General features: G+C 39.7%; 1 protein-coding gene across 5 annotated transcripts; it reads right to left on the minus strand.

Moving 5' to 3' along the window:
* Positions 1–876: 876 nt before the first annotated feature.
* Positions 877–26346, minus strand: LOC117494148 (oxysterol-binding protein-related protein 2-like). 5 transcript variants are annotated; one of them, XM_034144872.1, is made up of 16 exons: positions 26249–26311; positions 20155–20240; positions 15574–15874; positions 11977–12103; positions 11582–11657; positions 10353–10487; positions 9670–9767; positions 9281–9463; positions 9092–9199; positions 7842–7931; positions 7534–7654; positions 6843–6962; positions 5960–6083; positions 4735–4825; positions 3805–3840; positions 877–3648 (listed from the first exon to the last, which is right to left on the minus strand). In XM_034144872.1, exons 3-16 carry the CDS (start codon positions 15608–15610, stop codon positions 3546–3548), a joined length of 1449 nt encoding a protein of 482 aa, XP_034000763.1. In that variant the 5' UTR covers positions 15611–15874; positions 20155–20240; positions 26249–26311; the 3' UTR covers positions 877–3545. The 5 variants fall into 5 exon arrangements, with proteins under 5 accessions (XP_034000763.1, XP_034000762.1, XP_034000761.1 ...); XM_034144871.1 differs by lacking the exon at positions 20155–20240 and having other exon boundaries at positions 26249–26346; XM_034144870.1 differs by lacking the exon at positions 26249–26311 and having other exon boundaries at positions 20155–20323.

Consider the following 26346-nt stretch of genomic DNA (forward strand, 5'->3'; position numbering starts at 1 on the left):
TACACATTGTACGAGATAGGCCGAGGGGCGGAACATTTCTCAGTGGTTGACAAATCACAACAGAGCCGGCCAGCTAACCAATCAGAGCAGACTGGGCTCTGGTTTCAGACAGAGGGTGAAAAGAGGTGCTGCAGCACAGGCAGTATGAGAAAAATAAAGAGCTTTTTGAACATTAAAGCGTGGAGACATGTCACAGGAGAGACAGAAAATACAAGTATGAAAACTGGAATTTAGCATAATAGGGCCCCTTTAAGATGAATTCTAAATATCATACAATCATTGATTATTAGATTGCAGAAGGTGTTGATGACTCACATCTGTGTTTGTGAAATCATCCATGTTCACTGTTTTTAATATTGCAGTACCTTACAGGAGAAAAATGTATTGGGATTATTGTTTTATACAGAAACTCTTGGCAGAATGACGGCTCAATTCCATTTAGTTTCAGGGTCTGTGCATATTTATTTTCAGGCAATTGTCACAGCAGCCATTTAGCTGTTTTGTCTTGTCATGGCAGGGTAAACACATTAATAACACTTCTTATGGCCCTGTTCCATTCCGTTGGGCCAGAGCCCTGTTGTTGTGAAATCTAGCTCACTGTGACACGAAATAGAACTGGACCGTACTGAATCTATGAATCCCTCCTGTTGTTTTACCCTGTGATGACACGTCAACATGGCTGTTTGTAACAACTGTGATTTCTCTACTCTGACTTGTAAGCATTCTGCTATGAACTCTAGTGGTTAATTGTATTATTGTTGAGTCATCCCGAGTCAATTATGAAAACCAGTGTATACTCAGTGTGGTCTGAGTTTTTCCAACATGTTCCTTAGCGTTAATCTTAATCCAAAAAAGAAAAAGAGAAGTGGCCATGAATTGAAATTAGGATTTTATTAGTAGACATTTCCCCCCCTTTCATTATTCTATCAAGCTGTCCACAGACTGGATATGACCCACACCTCCAAAGTAAAACATCTGGTACAACGTTCTCAACAAAAACAGTTTAAATACTATAAAAATAAATCAATTGCACAAAATGATATATGCCATTTGTGATTACCTCTGTGCAGCACTTGTACACACATAACATTGACAACAACCCCGTGATACAGTGCAGGAGGAGAAACTACACAGAAGGCATTCATGTAGAAAGAACCGACACAAAGCGACATGGAGCGCGTTTAATGACACAGCAATAATGTGAGGGGTAGACGCTGAATCAGCACTTTCCAACAATGGTTTGTTCCTGTTCGGGTTCATTTAGCATTCGACCAGTTCTACTAATGTAGTGTTTGTGGGATTCATTTTTAATGAGAGTAGCTAAGCGTGAAGCCGGTGATTGATTTTACATTATTAAAAAATAATTTGAATTATGTTTTAGGAGAAAGAAAAAAAACGACATAATTATTTCCTAGAACCGCAAACATCATAAATAATAAACATAAAATACAATCACACGAAAACAAGGGAATGAAAAAGGGAGTTGCTAAGCATGACATATAAATCAAATAAAAAAATTAAACACAAATGAAAAGATAAATTGGTCCAAGATGTGTATGTAATTACTTCCAAATATTCGGAGTATATTGAGATAAAGTGAGGGTGTGTGTGTGTGTGTGTGTGTGTGTGTGTGTGTGTGTGTGTGTTACGAGGAATGTAAAGCTACAGTACAATAACAGATGACACAGATTCATGTTGAGGTGCAACACTTGCATAGAGTTGGTGAAATAGCACTGATGGAAATGTGATATTTAAAATAGCAGGGAACAAAACGCATCAAATGGTGATTTAAAATGAACATTACTAAAGGTCACAATAGATTTATTACACTACTGCCATCGTTGTTTAAAGGAGTGCAAACTAGGGTGCAACGTTCCCTTTTTCAACAAAAGCTAGTACTGGTAGTCACAATCTCACAAACAGGAAGTGTGTAGAGTGTGTGTTGCAGATAGCAGGAAGTAGAAGGTTCATTATACATTCATTTAATTTATATATAAATCACATATGAATTTGAGCGCGCCTCACAACCTCAGACTGTATCTGCCCGAGCAAACCGACACATAAAGGATTATGACTGTGCAGAGCATGACTCATCAAGTTTCTGTACAAACACTCAGCTTTTTGTGTCTCTTTCCCTTATAATGTGCTTACGTTCATTAGAGTACTTTTTGCTTCAATTTGAAAAGGTTTGGGAGCGTACGACTTGCCGATGATATCTAACAAGTTCCTTTTTTGCTACAATCAAATTGTACACACAGCAAAGACGGAAAATTAAACAACAGATCTGCCCCTTTTGTGTGGGAGCAACACACACAATTATACATATTTTGTTCCTTTTAGTGACATTTGTCCAGCTCTTACATCCAATTCAACTGCACAGCAGATTATTACACTGACATGAGTAACGCTTCCTTTTTTAATCATGCTAAAGTGAGTGCCAATAATAATGTCAATCTTGAGGTTTCATAACTGCCATCGTTCACACACCAAGTGCCCTCTCCTGTAGTTAATATGGCTTTTACGTGTCTGTACATATTTATACGATAATTTATGCATTTACTTATATTTTCTCCACACAGGTGACGGTTGTGTCAAATCTGGGAGTTGTATACACAGTTATAAATGACAAACTCATGGGGAAATTGTGCCTAAAGAGAACTTGCTGTTTCCTAATTTCTTTCGGTAATGTTAATCGTACTTTACAATTACACTGCAAGAGAAAGCTACTTGTACAGACAAACAGAAGCCAAGTGCAGACGGGGGTTTAAAGGTCAGGCGTTCATTCATGTGTTGCTGTGCAGGAGAACGTCACATGGTGTGTGTGGTTCCTCTCCTGGCCCCCCCCCCCCCACTCTGGCATCACAATCCCCCTCTGCTGTCGAGGAAGCATCTGCTCTCTAGTAGTCTGTCTGGATTCATTCAGCACATAAACCTTTAGCAGAAGGTTAATGTGAGGTGGAGAGTGTTTCAGGGATATTACACACAGACAGTAATGAGCTCCTTTCACCAACATTTATAATCGTCTTCCTTACAAGGGTACAATGTCATCTATATTTATTTTCAAAGCATGTAAAGAAAAAGAAAGAGGCCTCATGATTCACACATCCCTGCTTTGACTGTAAATCCATCACTGTGATTATTATGTTTTACTTCATGATTTAACGCCATAACAACACGTGTGACAGTCAGGTGCTTTCTCAGAGTGTGTGAAGTAAAAGTGTTAAACATTCAGATGAACCGTTGATTTCACCAGCTCTCTGCCGCTGCCATCCCTCAGGAAGAAAATGTGCTGGTTGCTATGTGACAAAATCACCAAAAATGAGAATAAGCAGAGATTTAAAAAAAAAAAAAAAGAGCTGAAGACTCAGAGGGCATGAAGCAGGCGTGATGAGTTTCAATCTCCTCTGTCTCTCTCAGTTTAAAGATGATGGAGGCAGTGAGATGAAGATGGGAACGTGGATTTCTTTTTTTGTACATTTCTCTCCATTTCACGACATTGCAGGTTATACAGGAGGAAGAGGAGGATGATGAAGGCTGGAGGACTATCAGTAGATGTCGGGCAGGTCTTGGTAGTTTCTATTGAAGTATCCCCCGGTGTAGAGCCAGGCCGGGGCGTTGGTGTACGGGTTGGTGCCCATCTGGAACCACCTGGGACACACACACAAGGACACCTTTTGAAATGATTCAGGATACATTTCTTCTCCTAAACACACACTTCAAGTTGGACCGTCACACTTCTAATCTACCTCTGACACATGCTAAACTAGTTATAAATGTGTTTATTCTTTACTGTGGGGTCATTACTTGATCAGTGAGCTGCATGAGACAGAAGCAGACGGTCTGTCAGGAGAGGGAGAGAAAAAGAGAGCGCTCCGTTTATTATTCCTGTGTTATTATCCAAAGTTACTGCACACTTTAGAATAATGTAGTTCATACACTATGAGGAGTTTGTTTACATGTAATAATGATGTTGTTTTCTGTTTATACAAGCGCATGAATCTGAACTTTTTGATCAGTTATAATTACTACCTGAAGCAATTTAACAATTAACCCCATTAACTGAGTTTGAAATCGTTTGTCATTTACATATTTAATGTCTCGAGTGCTGATGCTGTTTCTGGGGGTAATGGAATGTTGCTGGTTCTGGTGTTAAGCAATCCATTCTGTGTCACCGGGTACAGTTGCAGTGAAATGTAGCTGCAGTTACTTACATGTATTATTTATTGTTAAAATCTTTTCATTTTCATGTTTATTTAATGCAACTTTGTGTGCAGATCTAGACTAAAAAGAGATGTATGAAGTGCCTAAACTGATATATGTTGTTCAGCTTTTCCTAATACTTAGCAAATCTGAATTTCACTGTGTGTGCATGTTGGACGATACAAAGAGGATTACAAATCTTCCACTTCCAAATGTGAAATTCCGAATGCTCAACTTAAACGAATAAATAAATGTAGAAATGTTGTTAGCATAGAGAGGATTATTATCTTGTCCATCACTACTTTTTTTAATAAAACTATGAACTAATCTTACTTTTCATCACATTATGTTAATTCAGTTTGAAAAACGATTGTGTTTTTGAAGCTGTTGACAGATGATGGTCATGTTGGCGTCTTGTTGGCACGGTGGCCAGTTTGATCTAATGTAGAACAACAGAGCTCACAACAACACAGTTCTGCTCTGTTTGTAGTATCTGTGTGTACAAGTGCACTCTGCTGAGAGTGTGTTTCCCACCTGGTGTTCCACTCCTCCTCGTCCTTGGCTCTCTCCTTCCTGGACGCTCTCTGTTTCTCCTCCAGACGCTCCTTCTCCCTACTGGCCTCCTCTGCAAGTAACACACAAACAAAACATCTGTAATTATACAGTTTAGCTCAGTATAATACACTCGTAACTCCAAGGCAGTAGTGTTGAACTCTCTAAGGCTGCAGCCACACGAGGACGATAACGGTCGTATCTGCTACAGTTCTCTATCAGATAGACGGTTCGGCCACACGAGGCCGACATGGAAACGTGGAAAACGATAACGATAACGGGTCCCAAGGTGGGTGGATCTGCGGACGAAACGCTCTGGGGGGCCAAACGGCTCCGTGTTTACGCACAAGACCACGGATACTGACAGGCTGTCAGGAGAGGGGGAGGAAAAGAGAGGCTCCGTCCTCCGTGTATTATTATTATATTATTATATAGACTCGTTATTCATTTGTTTTAAAGCTCAATAAATAACAAAGAAGACCTTTGACCGGCACTTTTCTAATTTTGTCCGGAAGATTTAAACTTGAACGAACATGTTGACTGGCGAAACCCCACCTCTGCTGCTAAATCCAGCGCGGAGAATAAACAGAAGGGCAACCATGGCAACCATGCATGCGGGAGAAGTCTTCTTCGCTGCTTTTGGTGTATTTTTTGGCAGAAGTACAGCGCCACTGCATATTACATTACATTACATGTCACTTGTTAGACGCTTTTATCCAAAGCGACTTACATACTCAATACTGTGGACAATCCCCACAGGAGCAATTTGGGGTGAAGTGTCTTGCCCAGGGACACAACGACATGCTGACTGCAGTGGGGTTTGAACCTGTGACCCCCTGATCCGAACACCTACGCACAACCCACTGCGCCACACACCGCCATATGTAGCATATGTACTACAGCGTCTCCAGCGGTTCGAGCTGTCTCGTGTGGACGGACACGTTTCCGGTGCCTATTGCGTGTGGACGGAAGACTTTTTTGATAACGATTTCGGTGCGTTTCCGTTATCGTCCTCATGTGGCTGCAGGCTTAGATCAACAAAAAGAGATGGTAGTGACACAGACAGCCAGCAGGGGGCAGCATTGTCTCATTAGTGTCTATTCCTTTTTTTCTGAAGTTCCAGAGAGACTAATCTGTCTCGTCAGTCGGCTGTGATCAAACAGACTCTACAAGACAATTTAAAAAGGGATGTTTAATATGGAATTACCCATCAAGCCGTTCTCCATGGCTCTGATGTCGGGCCTGAAGCGGCAGTCTGTGGGGGCCACCGTGCCCTCCATGCCGGGCTCCATCTCATTGAGAGACATCGCAAAGTTGGTGAAGTTGTACATCTGGGGAGGGAAGTGGAAGAAAGATTGAGAGGGAGTTAAGGATATTAAATGTTTGAAATGCCTAATTTCCATTGCATATTTAGACTTAAAGTACCAGGCCTTTTTCTAAAAATGTTTTCCTTAATGGAGGTAGTGTTCTCGCCTGAATCTGCCCTGACATCATTGTGAACGAACACTCGCTGAATATGACGGGTTGGTGCAGGATGTCCCGTGTCAGGCTAGTTACGATTCTCTCTGACCAATCAGTGAACAGTAGTCTTTTAATTCCTGCCTAACTGGTTGCAATAATATTGACTGATTCTGCAATTGCGATATGATTTGCAATATATCAGAGAGAATTATCATTTTTGAAACATTATTTCACATGATCTTTCATTCTCGTTTTAATATGAGGAACTCAACCGAAACATTGCCCTTACTGCATTCTGGATATTGCACCAGTCATTATGGGATTCCTTAAATGTTGATTATGCTTTACCACCTTTCTGTATTGGCTCAGGTCTATTGTAACCTCTATGGAGGTGTTACGGGAAAATAAGTGGGTACTATCAACAACTCTAGCTAAATGAAAAGCAAAAAAAGCAAGTGGAGTTGAGGAGAGCCGTGTCGTAACATGCAGCGGAAATGTGGCATCAATGAAACATTACAGTCCCTGCAATCAACACTTTGGGTAAAAAAGCTAATCGTTTTCTGGGTTTTATATTATGTGAAGGTCCATCAGACTTTTTGTATCGGGCTCTTCTGAGTGTTTTCTGGTACCTGAGTAGAGAGAGCCGGTCTGGAGTCTATCCTCCACAGCAGAGTGCTTCCTGGTACCACACAGACCGTCTCCTGGGCGTCGGGCATGTCGTCTGCGTCATCGTTCTCGTCCTGGTCCTCCTGGGAAACACACTTGTTATTTAAACTGCAGAGAGTGAAGCATCTTAGTTTATACTTTATAAACAGGATTGGGTGTCTTGTTTCAGTAGAGGTCTTTCTAAAACCCACCAGGAAAACGACATACATGTTACAGCTATGTTATTCACTACAAACAAGCAAACAGACTACAGTCTGCTGCTCTACCTGGATATGACCACACAGAATGCTGTGGACACCAACAGGAAATCAAGACCAAAATACAAAGTCACAAGATAAGTATAGAAAACAAGCAATTCAATTATATTTTAAACAATAGGTCAAATAAAGGCAATACGATACTGTCTACTGTTTTATTGTTATGCAAATATAAAATACTCATAGACACATAAATACTGATACAACCCACTATTTAAGAATTGATTTTATGTGATTTCATTTAGGTTTTAGTTACTCTCCGTGTTTATAATGTGTTGAGTCGCTGGTTTTAGTTCCTTTCATTCTGTGTGTATTAAATGTGATCAGTTCTTTTTGTTAATCTGCTATATCATAACAGTTTTAGATTTGAAGAATCTGATTCCTAACTTCTACTCACACTTTTGTGCTTCTTGTTGTCCCCTCTCTTCTCCGACTTCTTGTGGGCCTCGTACGCCTGAGGGTCCACGCTCCACATGCACTCGGTCCACTTCCCGTAGATCACACAGTGCTTCTTTTTACTGACGGAGAGAACAGAGAAATGGAGGGAAGAATGAGAAAGAGAAACATATGCAAATGATATGTGAGTGGAAATGAAGGACAACACAAAGGAAGATAGAGAGAAGAGAGGAAGAAGCAGAGAAGGATAATGGAGAACCAGTTCAGGATAACATTTGACTGAAGTGTATTTTAAGAGTGCATTCTAACCTCTTATCCTGGATGTATCCCTCCACTTTGTGCAGCTCTTTGCCAAACATCCCGCAGGGTTTGAAATTCAACACGCATTTGTCTCCAGTGCTGCAGAATGAAGGAGAGCCGGTTAACGTCCATAGCTTTATTTAGTCCATAATAATGATGAAAGAAAAGACTTATGCTATAACAGTGAAGATTGAGGCTAAAATGTCCTAAACCGACGTTCCTGATCTACTAATTGCAATTAAGAGCATCATTAGTGTAAATGAATTCCTCCTTAGTGTTGTTTAGACAAAGAACAGCCTGAAACTAGACAGGCCTTTTTTGTTTCCTGCACTAAGTTTCGATCAAGCGCTCCCTGTTCTTCATGCAAGGCTCTTTTATCCAATCAGTGCTTCAGTACAGCTAAGCGCCAGCAGAATCTCAGCAGCTGTGTGATTATGACTCAGATTGCATGGACATAAGGATAATAAAAAAGCCTTGCAGGGCTTAAATAAATAAAGGTTTACAAAGTGCTTGACGTATTGTTTGCACGAGAAGACACACAGAGAGTACACAAGCTGCTCAAGTGAAACGCTGAGTCAGAGTAGATGAAGGCGCCGGGCAGGATTGCTGAACAAAGATAGAGGAGAGTGTGCTTGAGGCTCAACTATGTTGTGCAATACAATCATTAATATATCTTAAGTTTGTCTATAAACAGACCTTATTCAGGCATCCAAGCAGAACATTTGTGTTCTTTAAAAAACTCAAATTCTCAGTAGAATATCACGCTCAAAGAAAGATCATTGAGGTTCAGCTTTTGTAATGTGAATTAGCCCTCTTCCTTTTATAAATATATTGTTATAAATGTGATATAATTGGTTAACAAAACAAGCAATATTCAGCCATCATCTTTGGCTTTAGGAAACTTTAAAGGTCAGTCGTTCAACTTTTTTTTCCCACCATTTTACAAACTAAAATATTGATTGGGGGGGGCGAGTGTGTGGGTGAGATACTCCCTCTGGAGGGAACTTTGGGATTTTACCCTTTGCAGACCATTTACATGCACCAAAATGTATAAAACAAACTATATGAAATTGAAAACCCCAAAAAGCATAATAGGGCCCCTTTAATATTTGTCTTGACAAATTATAAAAACACTGTTTGGGTCCCCATAGGTTACCAATACAGTTAAATGAACAACAAACTGCACTCGTGCCTACAGTACAAAGGACCTGCTGTAAAGAGTAAACAATCACAGACTACATCTCCCATGTGCAGTTCACCTGTGGTTGACTATCTCCACGGTGCCATACTGCTCTATCCACAGCTTCCCCAGGATGATGTTGTGAACACAGCAGTAGGGGTTACTCCATGTGTACGCCTCGTTGTGCCTGCAGGAGAGGAGAAGAAGAGATGAGGAACTGATTCTGGATCAGAAAACTGTGACGTGAACAAACTGTCACCAGACTTACTTGAGCAGCTCTAGTGTGATGGTCCCTTTCGGCTCGGCCTCGACGCTCTTGCCCCAGAACTTGAGTTTGGGGTAGATAGATCCGTGGAAGACAAAGTCCCCCACCAGACTCTCTGCATGGAAGGCGCTGACCGGGGGATGGTGGGATACCTGCTCCGACACCAGCCGGAAGCCCTGGTCCTCTCTGTGGAGGGCAGGGAGGAAATTAAACGTTAAACTGGGCGACAACACAACCACTCAAGTTTGATTCTAGCCCTTGGGCCTTAGTTGCACTGATCTCTTTATCTCCCCCATTTCTGCCAAATTAAGGCTAAAATGGCCCAAAAGAATCTTAAGGAGAACTACAACTATTTTCGAAATTCAGGTGTGTGTGTGTGTGTGTGTGTGTACCTGGTGAGCTCATAGGTCTCTCCCAGCAGAGGGTTGAAAGGTTTTCCAGTTCTGTCCCACTGAGACGCAACCGCTGACACAGCAAAAGCAGCTACCGCCTAAAGACAAACAAAGTACACATCATGTCAGTGAGTGTGTGTTAGTTTCTTTTCCCTGTGCCTAGCATGTTCTCATATGAATCCTTCTGTTTAGAGCCAGGCTCAGTCAGTCAATAAGTGTTTGTGTGTGTCGAGCTTTCCATACTGGTTGCTTTATTGATCCAATACACTGGGGATGAGCGGATAAGTGCACACCACCATGGAGAATTAAATTACCTTGATCTGTTTTTTTTTATTTACAATATGTAGCTCATGTATAGCTTTAATTACAGCACCAGGGCAGTTCTTACATTCAGTGATTATAAACCCATCATGTTGAGGTCAAAATGGCAACTGAAATCAACTAATTGAGGTTTACCTGGAACTTTCCTAACAAAACACAAGGGCTGTAAAGTGTACCGTGTAGCTAAACCGTGTTTTTTGCAAATGGAAGTGCAAATAATTGGAATACAATGTTTTCAAGAGTGGAATACATGTGCATATAGATCCAGTGAAAAAAATTGCTAAATTAAACAAGAAAATGCAAAAAATGTACAGAATATGTATTTATTTGATGTCCTTCCTGTACATGTGTGTGTGTCTGACCTGCATGCGCTCTATGGAGTCGGGCAATGCGCAGGCTCTGTTGATGAGGTAAGTGTGTTCCATGTACTCTGTGATTCTCTGCAGGAAGCTCAGAGGCTCGTTGAAGGCGATGGGCATCGTGATCTTGGAGAGTTCCTGGGAAAAACCACACAGTGACCCTTACTAAGAGAACAAGTTTGTAATCATCCGAGTTGATTTCAATCTCTCCAATCTCCTGATCACATGGCATCTAACAAATACTGTTTGAAGTGGAGACAATTAATATTACACAATCAGTTTTTGACATGGCAGTGACGCAGTTTCAAACACTGCTCTGACTCTGGTTACAAGGGCCCTAAAATAATGAGCAGCTACTGAAAATCTGTTTCCCTTGAGATCAATTGATCTATTTTTCAAGGGAGACCTGCTCAAGTAGGTTCCACATGAAACATAAAAACATAAAACAACAGAACAACAAAAAGGACATCATACAGCATCATTACAGGGATTACAATTTACATAACTATCCACATGAACAGTTACCAACAGCATCCGATTGAGTAGCATCCAACCGAGCTTTAAAAACATTTAGTGGCACCAGATTGCTCAGTTTCCATTTTAATTGCAGACTATTCCAAGACAGTGGAGCTGCGCATCTAAATGCTATCTTCCCTAAGACAGTCCTAGCAGTTGGCACATTTAATAAAACCACAGCATGCGATCTCAGGCAGTAGCCACTTACAATTCGCTGTGAGATCAGGGAGCAGATGTAGGATGGAAGTTTCCCTAACATGGCTTTGTATATAAAAATGTACCAGTGACTGAGCCTCCGTACAGTTAGCGAAGGCAAACCAGCCCTTGCATACAGGGTAGAGTGATGGGTTAATACTTTACAGTTTGTCACAAATCTCAGTGCACTGTGATACGCAGCATCTAACTTGATCAGGTAATTGGCAGGTGCATTCATATAAATCAAATCACCATAGTCCAGCACAGGTCAAAAGGTCACAGTGACTAGCCTTTTCCTGGCCTCGAGCGAGAAACAGGACTTGTTCCTGTAGAAGAAACCTAGCCTAACCCTCAGTTTTTTAAACAGGTTATTGACATGACGTTGAGACAATCATCAAGCCAGATACCAAGGTATGTGTAACAGGCCACCACTTCAAGTTGTATTCCTTTTTCAAGTCTGTGTGGGTGCATACTCAGAATATTAGCATTTGATTTGTGTCTGGGAGTCTGCGGCTCCTTACCAGTCCGATGCATTTCTTCAGGATGCTCCACACACTGATAGTGTTTCTGGAGAACATGGGCGCCGGTAATGACGTCCTGAAAAACAGAAAAAGAAAAAAAACACAGGGATCATTTTAAATGAGTGATTTGTTGTATTTGTTATCGTTACACACATTTCAGCCACAGGAGGCAATCTACACATCTACCCAATGTTCCTAATATGACTAAAAGCATTCATGTTTTTTCATGCTGTTTTTTTAGTTTTCTCATTTGACAGCAGCATAACAAAATATTGCGACATGGACAGAAGAAATGTGTTTCGACCCTGCCCTACACATTGAGCTGGTTTCAGGCGGAGGTAACCCACATACAAACAAACCCAGCAGGTGGAATGCAGGCAGGAATGCAGCAGTACCTGTGTTTCTTGATGCCATTCTCTTGTGGCACAGACCCGTTGTTCTTCTGGCTGCTGCTGTCAAAAACCAGCGCATCTTTGAAGCTGGCCTCCGATACGCCTTCATACGACTCGTCTGAATCCAGGCCTGTGGGAGAGAGAGTGTTACTCAAGGTCACAGCAGCTGCTCTGCGCAGAATACCTGCTCTTTCAACTACTGCAATAAAAGGCAACACAGAAATGCATATTCAGAGAGAAATAAAGCTCTCTAAAGGTTTGCTTGCAACATTGGTCAAAGTCACGGATGGTGCAAAACATTTGCAAACTGTTTTGCATCAGGGACATTGAGCCTGTGTGTGACAGGCAAATGTGATTGATTGCCTGGTACCTGTTTACACAGACTAACCTCTTCACTTACATTACAGTGGTGTCACTTCAGAAACCCTAATGCTATGGTTTATTTTAATTCATGGTCATGATTCTAAAATTCCACAATATAATACATGTCAATGTAATTCAGAAATCCCGTGTAAACTGTCATGACGCAGCCATATGAAACAAAATAGTATTTCAGGGATTTTCTAGAAAAAGAAAGTATGAGGGCAATACTGTGGCACTGAGTTTGTATATAAGATATTTAAATTCTCGCGAAACAAGACACCCGTATACAAGAAGGCGCTGCGGACTTAAACAACAATGCAATGTCGGAGCTCAGTAATAACAAAGCTGTCAATGCCGTCTGACACAAGTTTCATATTTTCAAGCGTTTTTGAAGAACACAAATATTGTTTCTGGCATCACTTTAACATTTTACGAGGGAAAAGCAGCATTTTGTTACGCACACGCCAAAAATAAATCTGTATAACTTGGCCTCACACCAATAGTATACCTGCTGTGAGGGTATTGGGTTTACCAGTAAATGTCCATGGGAATACATGCAGGTGTCGACCTACACCTGGGTGTCAGCCAGAAGATAAATGACTTTTAAATGAATATTAAGTGCTGCAGGGTGGAGTAGAGGTGAACTCAAGGTGGGGCCTTAGCAACCACTTAAAATAGAATAAGTTGTGTATTATCAATTATTAAACACGCCTACTCAGCTGTCCGTATTACGTCAAACGTACCAGGTGTGTACTCTTACCGAGGTACGGTATTTTAGATTGAAATGTAACACAAAGGGCTTTAACACAGAGTATTAATGAGCAGCCTTTCACTACATGCAGGTGTGTCATTCATATTTGGTGCAAAATGTGTAAGCTAGTATTCAAAACATTAGATCTTACATCATAGTAGCTGAATAAGGGATCTGCAATTGTTGGAGTACATGTTTGCCAACTGAAGGTAATATATAACACAAGATTCATTGTAATTGTAGCACACTACTTTTTTTTTTTAACTTAGTACTTTTTAATGCATGTTACATAATGTAACATGTGTAACATTAAGCTGTCTGTGGCTCTTTTTCTGCTGTAACAACGTACATTTCCCCTCTGTGGGACTAATAAAGGGATTCTGATTCTGACTAAAGAACAATATGTTGTGATGCACAAACCAGATCAGTACAAATCCTCCAGCCACAAGCTGAAAAAGCAGATGTTGCAATATCACCATGTGCTGCAAATCTTCATTGATTTAGAACATACAGAGAAATGTAACCCGATCCTTCCAGTCCCATGAAGTGACCTAGATCATATCTGCTTAGTATTGGTTGGATAATTCTTAAAGAGCTGATAGAAGTTAAGGATCAATATAGTCTAAAATTCATCAAGACTAGCATTTATATTGAAATGTAATACTAGTTAACATCTATTTACCAAAAGTAGAGGTGCAATGAGGGAGCAAAAAACTAGACAATAAAGCCATGCTGGAATCCACCTGTTCCTGACTTCATCTGACCCTGTGTACACATTAATAATACATCTGTCTCAGATTAGTAATATGGTCAAAGACAGGAGGCAGGCAGATACAAACACACACTTATGGGCAGGAAACAAGAACAAATAATAGTCTAATAGCAATGAATGTATGTCAACATGAGTGCCTAGCAATATCACACAAAAGGTCACAACAGGCAGTCAAGGCACAAAAGCAATTGTGTTAATAATTGCTGACAGAACAACACCCTATTAAAAACTAAAGCGATTAAAGGTGGGGTAGGTAAGTTTGAGAAACCGGCTCGAGATACACTTTTTGTTATATTCCATGGAATGCTCTTAACATCCCGATAGCAATGAATATCTTCAGTGCTTTGACAAAAAATCCATAAAAAAATGTCATTTGTGGAAGCCGTAGTACTGTAAAAAGCACGACCAATCATTTTAGCCGGGCCGGCTAAAATAACTGGATGGCCTACCTGCCTGTCAGCCTTCCATCTGTGCACAAACTTATCTCGTGCCCTCATTGGTCATGTGCGCGTTCGTGTGTGTTGGAGGAGGGGCTCTGTAAGGAAGTGGCAGATTTGTTCCGGTTGTGTATTTTCAAATTCTAGCGCACTCGAGCTGGTTTCTCCAAAATTACCTACCCCACCTTTAACTGCTGTTAATTATAATGTTTTACTAAAACAGTACTATGTCCACAGCCAACAAATCCATGTTGTTGTCCAAATGTCTTATTTCTCACATTGTTCTAATGACCGTACAACTTTAACTGACATCACCAGTCAGTATTTCTCAGAATGAGTGTTCCTCCAACTTTAGAGTATTAAAGTGTTTCCAAAACCAAGAGAAACACTTCAAAGTGTATCTCTCCAGAGTCTGGCGAGTCAGACCCCTGGAATGTAAGACAAGCTACGCCCCTCTCATAGTAAATAGTCAGGATGACACTGGAGAGACACACAAGTGTATATACAACGTCCTTGTGAGTCAAAGCAACTCCAAATAATACATTAGCTAAATCAAATCTTTATAATGAGCTAATTCATAGACATCAGACCCTTCGTGGCATCCCATGCATGGAGACATGTCTAATCTTTTTACAGAAGCAGAAATCTGAAACCAATGAATCCTTAATAAAAGTCAGGTTTCATTTAACTGCCTCTATGACGGGTATCAGATATAGAGCGTTCACTGTTGATGTTGGGATATCGATACCAACTGATATTACATTACATTGCATTTAGCGGACGCTTTTATCCAAAGCGACTTACAATAAGTGAGTGATATCCCTAAACCCAGAAAGAAGAGTCACACTGAAATGAGTACTTATCTGGAAAACCCACACAAATTATACTTCTTTATATTTTGTAAAGGTGACCACAACCACACAACCTCCCAGAATGCAGGCTGTCGTTGACATTACCGATCATGACCGCAAGATAGCAGACCTCTGAATTATTGAAATAATCATCAGACTACAGCAGGTTAGGTTCCATCAGAGGGTATTATGCTTCTATGATTGAGAAAAAAACGACCAGCTTATTACGAGATAGCCTCTTGCAGCCAAATACATTTAGATCCTAGTTAACCTAAATGATACATACATATTGGTTTGAGAAAATTACAAATGAAGAGAAGAAATCAAATCAACAATTTTGTGAAAAATCTGTAGAGACATCTGGCATCAATTGGGAACTTTCTATTTTCGGACAGGCACAGAAAATCACTCTTTTATTTCACACACCTGTGACGGCGTCGTAGAACTCATCCTCATTGTTCATCTTCTAGAGTCAAAGCCGACTAGTCGATTAGGACAGACGTACGACTTCTAGAACATGTTCCTTTCCGTGGCGACCCCTCAGAGTTCCTCTGGAGGGACACCTGGCAATCAATGTCCCTCTGGCCTGTCAGCACGGCAACAGCACGATGTTCGCTCAATATCCAGGGGCTCAATTGGAGCAAATCTGCAGCTTGATTCAGAGACAACGACAGCTGACTTCTGAGTTCAGGTTAGGTTTCTTTGGTGTTGTCGAGAGAAGCAGGATCTGTAGAGACAGAAAAACAATATAGGTATTCAGTTTGGGTAAACAGAGAGTCGTTTCCTTCCATGAAACCAAAGACTAGTCTGACTAATAAGAGAAAAACATGTTTTTGCAGAAACCAAGTATGTCTATGAAGCAGCAATGTGAAAAATATATTGTCAAAGCTAAACTGGAATTGTTCATACAACTCTGTAATCGTCCTGCAGAACTAAGCCTGATGACAACCCACAGAGAATATTATTATGGATTGGTCCATGTCTGAGCAACAATACTGCGTTTCAGAGCTAGACAAATAATCTGCTTCTATCGAACTGAGGTTTGGTTCAATTGAAACGAAAGAAATTGCCCTCACAAGCCCCATTATCCTGAGTTATATTTGACTGTACTTTTTCAGATGAGGGTAAAGGGTCATTTTCATCTATCCAGGCTACAAGATCAAAAGCAGCTTAGTCAGGCTGAGAGTTTGGTCCATCATGGCCCACTGAGTGCAAACAGAGAGTTGTATGGACCAGTAGTTACATAATTGGGACATCACCGTCACAGGCATTCAGGGTCTTTGTTACATTGGCTCGGATCTACATTTTAAACTCAAGTTCATTTTCCAAACAGTTCCAAACAGCATAATCACACTTAACATGGAAATCAGGGAAGTAACATCCAGTCTAAAATGACTATTAAGCAAGAAATGCGAGAACAAGTTGTTTTAACAACAAGTTGATAACAGCTTGGACCAGCACTTTTTATTCTTCAATGTCTGCTTTTGACCTTTCTCTTTAGTAAAATCAGTAAAGGTGGAAACATATTCCAATTGAATCCCTCAACTCATTAAACAGGGTTTAGTGATGCTTCACTGGTCAGTAACCAAAATAGCTATTGGAAAGGAAATGCTCTACTGTGTTGGCAGCAGATAACATTGTTCTGCTTTATAAAAACTAATAATCAATATTGCTTACTCATTGTTTTGTATTTCTGTCCACTTAAGACCATCACAGTTTCATAGAAACAATCCATGATGAAGCCAATTCAACTGTTTGTTTCAATCACCCCTTTGACCCCCATGATGTCAGCAATGCAAGAAAACCATCATAATGACACCGATTAGCAAATATGACAAATGTTGACTTACACTTTGACCCATTATTAGTAGTAAGCTGTACACAGTCACACTGCAGGGGCCTCTTCTCACATTACAGTTAAATCATGTTGTGTTTGAACATGAATATCGCAAACGTGTCAAGCATCACAAGTTAGCACAGTTAGCAGTAAAGTTATGTTCCTCTTCCCCTAAAAAAGTAAATATAATATTGTTTAGGTATTGGTTGAAACTCAGGTATAATATTACAATATCAAAAAAAGGTTTAAACTGTAGCTTATCATGACATAACATTTCTCACACAATGGCAAATAAAAAGGGCATTGATGTTTCCCTACCAAACTAGGTTTCAACACTTATCGACGTGCAATAGTTGTTATATTAGGTCTGCTGAACAAGTTACAATAGTCTCCTTTCTCATTACAGCTTCTGCATTTCCAAAGTTAATGTTTACATTTTAGAGTATTGTGCTTTAAATATGTTTGCATGAATATGTTTGCAACCCTATAAAGATGATGACACGATGTCAAAGGGGAACTAGAGAATGTAACCAAGGAAACGTTTTAGTTTTAATGGAAATGTTACTGATTATTGTTGAGCGATGTTTCTTTCGTTATCTTCAGTTGTACTGTCTTTTGGTTCCTCCAACTCTAGTCAAGACCAATCATTAATATTGATCTGTACATTTCAGCTCTTGTTGGTTTCAAACTATAGGCAAGAAATGATACACAGCCATGGAAAAACTGTTCATTGAAAAACTGTAAATTGAAAAACTGTTAATTGTTCCTAATTTAGATAAGATCACTTGAAGGCCTTTTACACTTACTCTTCTACTTAAAATATCTTTATAATTAATAATCTATGCTGTTTCTGGATTCGTCAACAAACTCTTGACGTACCTGCGGTGAAATGAGGTAGTCATTTCTGAAGGTGAAACGCTGAATCTTGGGGAAAATAGTGCCTGTTCTCGTTTTTCCTTCTTCTTCCTTCGACTTTTCGACACAGTGGAAGGGTTTTCTACCGTTGCCTGTGACTCAGTAGGTTACGCCTTCAGCACACAAGTGAACTTTGGCCTCAGAATCCACAATGGTTAAGGTGGACAGCATGAATTACATGTTTGGTATAGCTGTTCGAACAGCTAATTTAACGTCCAAACTTTAATCTATGTGTTGTAATTGATTGGCTCCATTTAATCTAAAATGATGTTTTAAAATAAGACAAAACATTTACATAATAAAATGTGTTACTCCTATGGTCTCATAATCCCATAATGCAGGGCAGCGGGGTATTTTCAATCCAGATTGGTGGAAACAAGTCAATTGGAGTGTTTCAAATGTATCTCCCTAGTACGAGGATACAAAGCGACTTTCCCAATACTTCCTGCTTTGAAGTGGCCAGATTATGTACCAAAACATGACCAAGCCTACAATAGTGATAACCCTTATCGCACATACTTCATCAGAGCTTCAGTACTCGGTGTTCTTCCCATGAACTGCAAACATTACAAGAATATCCAGACAACCAGATGTCCATGCAACAATTATTCACCACTTATTAACAGGAAAAAAGTGCCTCATTTTCTGCTCCAAACATTATGCAGTTATTCTGTGGATAGTTTGACGTTAACAACGTTGTATCATATCAGGGTAAGGTATTTAAAAGACCCAAGAAGAGCAATCATATGTGTGGGAAGTCAATACTGGAAACCTTGAAAATCCTCTTAAGGTAAATGTAATCTGATAAATGTAAAAAAAATGTAAGAACATAGCATCTGACATGGCAAGTGCCTTCTTGTACTCTGCACTGCAGATAAAGCAAACATGGCTAAACATGTGATTTGCATGAGCTGAGTATACAATCGTATAGGTGATGAACTGTATCATCCATTCAACCCAAGAATAATGATGCTTTATTGAACCTTTCTTATCATTGTTGGAAAGCTAAAACAGGCAGGGTGAACATCTGTCCAGCTGCCTTTCTCCAGTTAAACTCCTCCCTGAGATGGGACTTGCAAAACAACACATTGAGCTAGGGCTACGGTGATCTGGGGCTGTAGTAAATAGTATCATTGCATCAAAATGCACAGAATTGACTTTCTTTGTCCTTGGTTGTAAAGCGCTACTTACTGACTACAATTCACAGATTACTTTAGACGGAATCGATCCAGCTGTAATTGTATGAAAGATATCTTAAACATTCATCTCATAACATACTGCTTCCAGTTATGAGCCAAAAACACACCTGGGAGTCACCACACAAATCTTATTTTCTATTAGGCAACAGGAAGCATCAGGTTGCAGACAATGTCCTACTGTAAGTCCCTGCAGTCAACAACACTGACTCAAACTCCAGACTCTTAGTTCACAACCTTCAGAAGCAGACAGAAAATGCCTCTTCATTATGCGGCCACACTTAAGAAAGCGTATGACAACCCTCAGGCTGAACTTGGCCTTTCTCAGATGTGTAAAAACCAACAAAAGAAACTGAATCTGAGAATCCGTACAGTATTGAGAACGTAGCTAGGCTAAGATCTTCACCTCAATTCATCTTATTTCTGTAGAGGAAACATTTCCTACAATTAAAACATTCAGATAGAATCAAAATCCATTTTGCACCAAAAAAAACTGCTGACTACAACCTGACCAAGTTAAGAAAGTTCATCTTTGCTGGTCTTACCCATTTTTACCAGAAATATCAAGTTCATATAAGACAGTGGATACAAAAAGAATGTTTTTTAAAGAGAATGATTTCCAAAAGTATTGTTGCTTAAAACTATGTTGCCCAATCACAATTGTAAACAGACTCTAAACTTCATTGGGTCTTAAAATGATCACACATGATCTTAGGGATCAGCCCATCAAATAAAAAAGAAAAGAAAGAAAACCACATGAAAGTAAGGAGGTTGGAAGACCCCCTGATTTAAAAATTCTAACGTCCAAATATTTAGAAGAAGTTTCCAATCATATTCAACAAAGACAGTGTTTACAATAATACTGTTAACTAGTTACTGGATGTCGAACTAATTGAATTACATAAAATCTACCAAATTCTACTGACCCCCTGGGCATCACCATTTCATGTTGCCCTTTCATGTGATACCAATGCTTGTTAATTTAGCAACCACACTGTTAACTTTTAAACAGGCAAACAACCTTACTGCCTTCATTCCAAGCCCTAAAGACAAACCTACCGATGTGACCGTTTCATTCATAAGTCGTCTGTAAAGTTATTAGCTTAGCAACGTCCGTCCTCCGAGGGCTGACAAAACATCCAAAGCTGTAGAGACAAAAAGAGAGGACCATAGACAGACTGGGAGACAGAGAAAGAAATGGAGACGAGAGCTGTTGCCAAGCGAAACAGAGCTCAGCGCTTAGCAATGATACAGCACACACACCTCTTTCTTTCTCTTCACGCACACCTACCTCAATAGGGGACACACCTCAGCACTGCAGACCGTGACACACACACACACACACACACACACACACACACACACACACACACACACACACACACACACACACACACACACACACACACACACACACACACACACACACACACACACACACACACACACACACACACACACACACACACACACACACACACACACACACACACACACACACACACCACACACACACACACACCACACACAACACACACACACACACACACACACACACACACACACACACACACACACACACACACACACACACACACACACACACACACACACACACACACACACACACAGACAGAGAGAGAGGAAATGTATCTATATGTTACATATACACATAGATATACAATATCAAGCCTTTAACGAAGCCACCAACAAATAACAAAACCTTTGACTAAATTCTGTTGTAATAAAATATTTTTTCAGAGGTGCTCTTAACTCACTAGACATTTGTTCTAATGCAGTTGTTTTGTGAAAGTGATTAAAATCTCCCATGTAGATGCTAAGATAGATACATTTCTTTCTTTTGCCTTTGTTTTTCAGTTCTTATCGTGGCCAGCAGCCTTTCAGAACTTTCCCGCACTACAACACTGTTGGAGTTTCGGTAAAAATTCTGTCAGGTTGTGTCCATGATTACAAAAAGGTCCAAGAAACCCAAACAACAAGGAAACAACCCCTAAAAAGGAAGGAAACCAAAAACGTTCATACTGTATCACAGCTATGTCGGTGTATGTCTTATTCTTTATGAGCTGCTTAAAACATCCTCTACTACTGTATATCATGATGCATCAATGCTCCCTTAGGAAGGTACAACTGAATCACAAGACCATTACCAAGAAAGAGTTCAAACGTCAATAACCACAAACAACTTTTTATTACTAGAGTACGACCGCAAGTATGTCATCGAAATCATTTGACCTCAATGACAAGAGTAACCTTGGAGTACATCCATTGACAGCAGAGTTCCCGTTAGAATTTTTTTTTGCCTGTCAAAATGTCGATCAGATCTAGCTAGTTCTAGCTAATGATATGACTACCTGCTTATTAAAAGACACCTAAACAATAAGCGTTGCTATGCAACCGGGTGAGGCCACAAAGTATAGCGCAGCATTATGCATTTGTTTACATGCCCACCGGAACCCAGAGGCATTACCAACAGATCAACGCACAATCAACCCATACAGGACATCTCTTTCTCCACATTAAGTGTTAGACATTAGAATTGACTATTCTTGTCTGTCACATAAGTGGCGCAATTGATGCGGTATTGCGCTAAGGTGAAATTATTTTGACCGGACATTTTGACCGGAGAGATTTAGATTTACCGGTCTTCAGCATATTTTACCGGTCATAGTCCGGTAATTACCGGCTAACAGGAACTCTGACTGACAGGGGCACATTTGAAGTGCTAACGTCAACACGATGTGTCCCGGGCTGCAGAGGGAGGACTTGCATCGCTGGCTACATTAACGGCTGCTCAGCAGAATGGAAAACATACAGCAGCATTAATATACTGTACCCAATCAGCTTAAAGCACACACTGGTGCAGCTGGGAACATGAAATTAGAAAGTGTGAGGAGGCTACAAAACTAATAAGAAGCAGGCTGCATTTCTTAACACAAGTTGAAGATTGTTAAGTGGGAAGAAAATCTCTTTTTTTCTGCCCCTATCCTATCATTCCCCCCCCTTACATCTCTTGATACATAAAGATACATGTCCCCTAAAGACAGTAAGAGAGGGGCTGGAGCCTTTGATGATCAGCCCAATAAGTCATTTGTTTTTACATTTAGATGGATTTGGGTATTAATGCAACCAGAACTGCTGAAGAAATAAAAAGGAAATACAAAGTAGAAAGAAAAGTAATGACTTCAAGGATTTAAGTACTGTGCCATGAAAACAAAAGACATATTTATGGCCTATAAAGATAAGAAAAATAAACATTAGCCAGAAAATACATAATTAAGATAAATGCCATAAAGGCACTAAGATAATAAGAATAGTCCACAGGTATCCCCTAAAACAAAGTTAATCATTGACACTTTCACTAAATATTAACACAATTATATTTTTGGTAAATCATCAACAGTGATGTGGAACTATTGACTCATATTGCAGCTGTTAAACCAAGAAAAGACAACTTATGCAATACAACAATCTTACCAAATCCAGAATTAGAGACCATATCGAGTGTCATATCACAATATCATGTTCAATATATTGCTCAGCCCTAAGTCAGGTCCAAATAACATCTAGAACATTTAAGTAATAGCTCAAGATTCAAGCCTAAAGTATGTTTGTAAGGGTATCTCCATTACCTCTGTTTTACTGGAGAACTAGCAGTAATCCCTGTGCAGAGATACTTAGTGTCTCTGCTTCAGACTGAGGTGAAGAGTTTGACCTCTTCATGTTCCTCCTGCTCGATCACAGTGTAATCCCTCTAGGAACAAAACACTGTCTCGTTCGGAGCAGGATGCTGAGCACACAGTCTCTCACACACACACAGAAATGCAGAAATGTGAGTCAGCGCAGTAAAACCTGCTAGGATGAGTCTTACTTTCACACAGGTTTAAAGATAGAAAGCCTGCTCAGCATCAAACAAAGCGACACTCCTCCTGACTGAATGAATTTAACGCAAGTTGTGATCAACATTGTTTGTTAGCGTGGAACTGGATGATCTGGTTTAGCTCGACTTTTGCTGTGGTGTCTTGTTGTTCTGGTGGTCCTGTTTATCAAAGATGATGACAGTAGGGATGGATTTATAATATATTTTTGGATTTAACATGTTGAATGCTTTAGCATCTCTTAATAAATAATTTCCAGACTCTGAAGAGGTACAGGCTTTATATCTAGCAAATTGTGTTTATAGACTTTTAGTCTTTTTCTGCAGCGGTGTAACTTTTGCAAACGACAAAATACTTTGCAGTCTTGTTACCGAGCTGCTCCTAAACTTTCTAAATAAGGAATAAACAAGAAGAACGATAAAAGCAAATCAAACGCCCAAAGTCACACTTGTTGCATTCTATGCAATTTACATCATGCAGTGAAAAATAATGAAATGAAACGTCTGCATTAATTTGTTGTAACATTGTTCATGTTGCCTTCTTGGCCAGGTCGCTCTTGAAAAGAGATTTTAATCTCAATGAGAATGGTTAAATAAAGGATATATATATATATATAAATATAAACATACAAAATGTGTCAAATATTGTTGGGAAATAACTTTATTATATAAAAGATTGCTGATGTAATGGTGTGTCTGTAGCAGGCTGTTTGTCCCTGATTACCAGCATGCACTCATTATGACCGTGAGCCAGAAAACATGCACAACAAAACAATACAATGCTGTGTATGAGACAGTCTCCTGATTGGCTAGCCGTTACCCTGCTCTATCATAGATCATACATACAGTACTGTTTCCCTGTTGCCAGGATGGTTGCCTCGACTAAGGTAAGCTACAACTTTGCCAGAACCCCATGTGGCAACACACGGTAGATATAAGAGGCACGGAAACAAAAGGAAGCCCAATATTGTTAGTGCCTTTTGTATTAAATTATAGTGACACATTGTAGCTTAACATCTCACTCTTCCTTTAAGAACCAGGAACAAAGATAACATCTAAAAACTACAACTACGGTGCCATAAAAGTTAAACGGTTCCACTGGTGTAACATCTGCTTTGGTGTATTTTAGACTTGCAATCACTGCATTATTCCTCTCAACTGTGCTGACATTTGGGTTTTAGGACATGCCTTGCAAAACTCTTTCCTGTTCCTTAAAATGTAACCACAGCATAAAAAATACATGTTGCATAATTTATAAAAAGGTATTCAAATAATTAACATTTAAATAGCACCCCAATAAATTAACTAACAACAAATCTCTTTTCTCTTCTTCCCCTCTCTCTCTCTTCTGTTTTGCGTAAACTGTGATGCTCCACTTACAAATGGAGCCCATCGCCATAGCAACTAGCTAAGGAGGTAATTAAGACACCTTTGGGAGGGAGACGAAAAACAAAATGACAACAGCCGCCATTCCTCAGAGAACGGCCTGGAGTCTTGTGTAATGTAGCAATAAAATCAGCAGGTGTCTGCTTAAGTTCCAATTATTTTTGAAAAATGTGATTTCTCCAGGACAGGAAAACATTTAAAAACATAATTAGATCTTTGAATCTTATTGGAATTCTAATTGATGTTATTTATAAAATAGCTTTAATCATGCAACATAACTTTTCAAGCATAGCACACATTTGCAGGGATATTTCATTTTGTATATCTAGCTCTGCAACTGTAATTTGTTTCCCAATTTTTCAATTAAAGGACTTCTAATTTAGCCAAATCGACAAAACATTTTTAAAAAGGCAAAAGTTACATGCAAACTTTTTATAAAGGCTACAACAACCTAAAATGATGTATTCAAATTATCAACAAAATGATGAATTAAGTGTCAATCCATCCACTGCTTGGATTGGTTATTGATTTGTTTTTGTACAACTGTTTTTAACTATTGAAAATCAAAAAAATATAAAGAGTTAAGTTTGCATTTTAACTTTAGTGCAGTGCTTAAAATTATGGAAGCATTCAACAAATTGTTTGATTATTTATCTTCTCTTAAGAAAAAGTAACTGCCTATTCCTTTAAGTGTCACAATATTTCAGTATCATTTCCTCAGCCACTACAAAAACTGTGTCTGCATTTCAGTCAGTTAACACAAGATTCCCAAATGGTAGACAAAATATTTTGAGTATAACAACCTGCTGGTATGCATCTGAACATACCAGAACCAGTGTCAAGTGTAAGCACTGTATGTTACTATATTCAGATGTTTCTCTGTACTGGCTATGAAAACAAATATACCTCTGGGACAATACATGTAATCTTTCCCGGCATCATTCCCATCACAAGACATTTGATGCAGCAATACAAAGTATGCCTCTGAGGGTTGTGTCACACAAACAGCCTGCTGTGTGAGGCTCGGTGTCAATGACCTGTAGTACACTGACATGTAGACCTACAGTTTGTCTAGTGTCTCCTCTGAGTTGGATGTACATGGTGATGGAGGAAGTGGGAAGACAAACAGGCAGAGGAACATTCCCAATGTTTGCTGAGGCAGTTAGCCTGATATGAGAAGAATTCAACCTACGCCTTGCCAGAGATAAGAGCTGATGGTGACCCTTATACTAATCTTTTTCACACATTGTTCTTCTTTCTTTATTATAGCTTTATTCGTCTCCACGTACATTTCACCTTGGGCAGATTTGACAGTCGCACTACTATCATACTACGTAACTTAACTAGCACAGCTTGCTAATACATTTAGGAAGAGCCCGATGACTAACAGCAGTTACAAATCCATATTTCACTCAACTGTCATCCTTTGTGTTTTTAATTATAATCTCAATTACCATTGCAACAACGTGGGACTGGCTACAGAAGTGCCGAGGAGAACCCATCCCTTATGCTACGCTACCGTGAAGTGTTTGCTTGCTAACATTAGCACTTAGAGTCTAGCAGTTGTCTTAGCTTGACAACTCTGAACTTTATTAACCTCAGCTAACAGTTTTAAGCAAGAATACGGTAATTAAACAGGTATACGGGGTGTTGCTTCTCAATAACAACACACACCGAGCTGACAGCTCCAACTCTGACAGGACGTCAGGGAGCTTTTTGACAGCTAGCATTAACGTTAGCGGGCGGGCTAAAATAAAATAAGGTGGCTAACTAGCACTTAGCCACCTTTCTTATACACAAAATGCAAAAATTATGGCCTAGAAAAAACAACAGGAGAACAAAGCCAGAGCAGCAAAATGTCTGTCTTCTTACCTGTGTGCGCAGAGTGAATGTTTTGACAAATCCAGGGATGTGAGCAAGAATTTAGTGAAGCCTTGACACAGAGGCGGAAGTGCCTGACACAGGGGGGC

The sequence above is a fragment of the Trematomus bernacchii genome, unplaced genomic scaffold (genome assembly GCF_902827165.1).
Source record: "Trematomus bernacchii unplaced genomic scaffold, fTreBer1.1, whole genome shotgun sequence".
Classification (NCBI taxonomy): Eukaryota; Metazoa; Chordata; class Actinopteri; order Perciformes; family Nototheniidae; genus Trematomus; species Trematomus bernacchii.